Source organism: Gavialis gangeticus, unplaced genomic scaffold, assembly GCF_001723915.1.
Source record: "Gavialis gangeticus isolate Ggan-Ray unplaced genomic scaffold, GavGan_comp1, whole genome shotgun sequence".
Lineage (NCBI taxonomy): Eukaryota > Metazoa > Chordata > Crocodylia > Gavialidae > Gavialis > Gavialis gangeticus.
Window position 1 is genome coordinate 55,241 of NW_017728969.1, and position 4,069 is coordinate 59,309.

The 4,069-nt window shown below is 62.5% G+C and overlaps 1 protein-coding gene across 1 annotated transcript in view; it reads left to right on the forward strand.

The window, feature by feature from the left end:
- The window catches only part of R3HDM2 (R3H domain containing 2), a 23,999-nt gene that overhangs the window by 2,979 nt on the left and 16,951 nt on the right, over positions 1-4,069 (forward strand). The window contains exons 7-13 of the mRNA XM_019504666.1: positions 419-559; positions 806-914; positions 1,276-1,371; positions 1,688-1,722; positions 1,808-1,861; positions 3,229-3,461; positions 3,942-4,063. Coding sequence (XP_019360211.1) covers positions 419-559; positions 806-914; positions 1,276-1,371; positions 1,688-1,722; positions 1,808-1,861; positions 3,229-3,461; positions 3,942-4,063 — 790 coding nt within the window. The remainder of the gene's footprint in view (positions 1-418; positions 560-805; positions 915-1,275; positions 1,372-1,687; positions 1,723-1,807; positions 1,862-3,228; positions 3,462-3,941; positions 4,064-4,069) is intronic.

Genomic DNA, 4,069 nt, shown 5'->3' on the forward strand with positions numbered 1-4,069 from the left:
GGCCAAGCCGCACAGAGGTGTCTGAGGTCCTGCAGCGAGGGGACTCTAACCCACAGTCCCAAGCCCCCATCTGGCACCCAGCACAGTCTCCAGGCCTGGAGTGGGGGGTGCAGCTGGGAGTGTCCTTCACCTCCCGGCTCAGGGCTGGGCTGACTGACAGCTGTCCCTGTTCTCCCCACACGAGATGAGTTGGGGGTCAGTTCAGTTCTCGGCACCCATGTGGACACACCGGAGCCACCCCTGGCAGGCCCTGGCTGGCAGCCAGCCCCAGAGCCATGAAAGCAGGCAGGGGTGGGGGCATAGAGGGCATCAGGCCCTGGGCGGCCCCAGTATGCATGTGGGGGTCAGTCTTAGGCTGGGCTGGGGTAAGTTGCAGCAGGTCCGAGCCTGACTAGAACCCCACCCCCATCCTTCCCAGCAATCAGTTCAAGAAGTTCCCTCAGATGACCTCGTACCACCGCATGCTGCTACACCGCGTTGCCGCCTACTTCGGCATGGACCACAACGTGGACCAGACCGGCAAGGCCGTCATCATCAACAAGACCAGCAACACCCGCATGTGAGCGCCCCATGAGAACCCAGGAGGCCAATCCTCCCCCACGCTCCCAGCCCAGGCCAGAGCAGCCCTAGCTTTGTGCCCAGCCTCTGCAGTGGGGGGAGCTAGAGAAGTGCCCCCAAATCCCTGGACAGACCTGCCCACCACTGCATACCACTGACCCCCCCTGACCTCTGTGTTCTATTGTGGGGATGGGGAGTGTCTCACTGGCCTTGCCTCCCCCACTAATGAGGCCCCTTCTCCCCACAGCCCGGAGCAGCGCTTCTCAGAGCACATCAAGGATGAGAAGAGCGCAGAGTTCCCCCAGCGCTTCATCCTCAAACGGGATGATGCCAGCATGGACCGGGATGAGAACCAGGTGAGATGTTGGGGGTGGACCACTGGGGTGGATGGGGGTACGGATGCCCCAGAGGAGTGGGGGGTGGCCATCTGTCCGTGTGCAGCTCCATGCATGGCCACCTGATGCCGTGTGCCCAGCTCGTGTCTTGGGGTCCTTCCCAATGGGCAACCTTAGCCATCAGAGGCACCCCCCACACCGTCCCCACGTGCCAGACCTTCCCATCACACCTGTCCTGTGTGGATGTGTCTGTCTGTTTGTTTGTGTATCCGTGTGTGTGTGTGCACATCCATATGGGCCTGTGTCCATATGTCCATGTCTGTGTGCAAGTGGCCCTGCGCACCAGGGATCTTTAAAGGTCGACTCCCCCCCTACCCCCCAGATGCGGCTCCCATTGCAGGACGGGCGGCGGAGCAAGTCCATCGAGGAGCGTGAGGAGGAGTACCAGCGCGTCCGTGAGCGCATCTTCGCCCGCGAGGTGAGACCCACTGCCTCTGCAGAGCACCAGACCCAAATGGAAGAGGCAGCATGGATGAGCAGTTAGAGCCGGGGGAGGGGTCTCCAGGACTCCTGGGTTCTGCTCCCCACTCCAGCCACCCCCACACAAAATTAGGGGCTGGACTCGAAGATCTTCCGAGGTCCCTTCCAGCCCTAATGTCTATGAAAATAGCTGCAGGTCCCCCCCCGGCCCTCTAAGTGTGTGGAGCAGAAGGGGGTGGGGGGTGCCCCAGAGTGGGGCTGGGCACTGCGGGGCACCTCAGCCCTGACTTACGTCCCCTTCTCTCCCCTCCCAGCAGACAGGCCAGAACGGCTACCTGACCGACAGCAGGTGAGTTCTGGCGCTGCCTCCCCCACTGCCCTGCAGCCGCCCCCCGCGCCCCATAACGACGCTTCTCTCTGCTGTTAACCCACAGACTCGCCCAAGACGCCTTGTCCTGTAGCTCGCACAAAAGGCGCCAGATCTTTAGGTACCTGTGTGTGCCCCCCCATGCTGCCCCCCACCACCCCCGCATGGCTTCTGCTTGCTCTGTCCTCCAGTCGCTTTGGCAGTTCCCTCCGCCCCGTCCGGTGGCCCCGTGGCCCCGTCTCCCTCAGCACGGCTTGTCCAGCCCCCATGAGCCCTTCTCCTCCAGATGGACCAGGGACTCCGCTCCGTCTTTCCTCTGCTTTCTGCCCCAGTCGCTTCCCAGCCGGTGAGAGGTGCCAGCTGGGAATGGATGTTCTATTCAGCTGGGATGTGCTGCTCCAGAGTTATTCCACTGTGACTCCTGTCTATCCCAGGATAAACCCCTGCCACTTCAAAGCCACTGGGTTTTAGCTCCTCTTCTTGTGGCAGAAGAGCAGACAGGCACACCCCTTAGATTAGAACGGGGTATATCTGTATACGTGGTACTGGGGTAACGGCTACATCCGTCCACAAGCCTGGGCCAGCACCGATTCTGATGCCCGCACTGGCTGTCTAGCTCCATGCTGTGCGGGGGACCCATGAGCAGGGAGCTGATCTGACCCATGGCTATGGCCCCAAGCAGGGCCAGCTGCACCATGGTTATCCCACAGACAGTGCCCAGCTTGTGGCTCCAGGTCCTGATGTCCTTACAAAGCAGCCACAAGGCAGGGGACTTGGCCTGGGCTGATGGGCACTGGATTGGGGTGTGGGGGGACAGCAAAGTGCGTTTGGGCTCTTGGGAGCAGAGCTGAGGTCTCTCAGTCCCCAGATGTACAGCTAGAGGCCTCGTGACAGGACCCTGCTGTCCCAGGAAGCTGTGGTCATGGGGCATCAAGACTGGAAGGGCAAACGGCAGTGGCTGGCAGGTCCCAGAGTAGCCTCGCTGTGTGCAGAGGAGGTCCAAGGTCTTGGCTACAGACAGCTTCTGCGCCCAGTACTTCCAGGACTCAAATGATTCTGGGGAAGAATGTCCCCTTGGGGGGTAGAGCCACACCAGAGGGAGTTACCCCAGGGCAAACATGTTCATCCAGGGGTAACCAGTCCTTTAAGGCCTATGGGTTCTTACCCACGGCCCTGACCCCTAGGGACCAGGTGCCATCGTAGCTGCTGGGGACTACTGCTGCCCCAGGGTAGTAGCCATCCGTTCGTGCCAGCCTGGGGGCAGGTGACAGGTTGCAGTCCTGGTGGGAGCTGTGCTGGGTCGGGGCCTGGGTGTCCTGTCTCTGCAGCTGCAGAGCAAAAGGATGTCTGGCAGGATTGGGAGGTCATGGGCCCAAGAGCCCCTGGCCAGGCACATCTGGGGGAGCACCAGCCCCCTTTACCTCCCCCCCTTCCCTGCCTGGTGCTCGCTCCGCTTGCCGGCTCCAGCGCAGCCCCCGCTCTTGGCAGGGGAAACCGGGACGGGCTGCCCCGGCCCCCGGGCAGCCGGCAGAGCAGTACGGAGAGTGAGCTGAAGTCACTGGAGCCACGGCCCTGGAGCAGCACTGACTCAGATGGCTCGGCCCGGAGCCTGCGCCCACCCGTCACCAAGGCCAGCAGCTTCAGTGGCATCTCCATCCTCACCCGCGGTGACAGCATCGGCAGCAACAAGGGCTCGGGGGCCAGCCGGGCGGCCAGGCCAGGTACTGCAGGGTGGCGGCAGGGACTTGAACCTGTGCCCAGGTTGTCCGCATGCTCCCTGCCCAGCCCCAGAGGGATCCCAGCCCCATCACAGCAGTCTGGCTGCATTCCCTGGCTATCGGGGGCGGGGAGCCGGTAATTAGCCCAGCTTATCATGGACTAATTACCTGTCTGGAAGGGTGTTTGTGCTCACCAGAGCCACTGGGTATGGGGCAGGCGGTACCAAAGGGATTTTAAGCATATGGGTGGGTGCGGTCTTGCCAAAGGCAGGACGTAGGGCTTGGGAGCTGCCTGGCAGGCCAATATCCCACCCCTGGCCTGACCCAGGATGCCTGGGTCCCATCACCAGTTCTACCACTGGTCTCTGGGGCCAAGTCACACTCTGCACCTCAGTTTCCCCATGTATAAATGGGGGGAAGGGAGATGAGTCTTGAGCTCTCACTGAGTTGTGGGAGCCTCACCGACGCCTTCCCTCTGCCCAGGTCTGATGCTGGCCACCCCAGAGCCTGGCAGCCCGGCAGCCACATCCCAGTCAGGGCGCGGAGGGCTCCTGCCCTGTTCTGCCCAGCCCCAAGCACAGCCCCCGCCACCCCCGCAGCCGCCGGCCCTG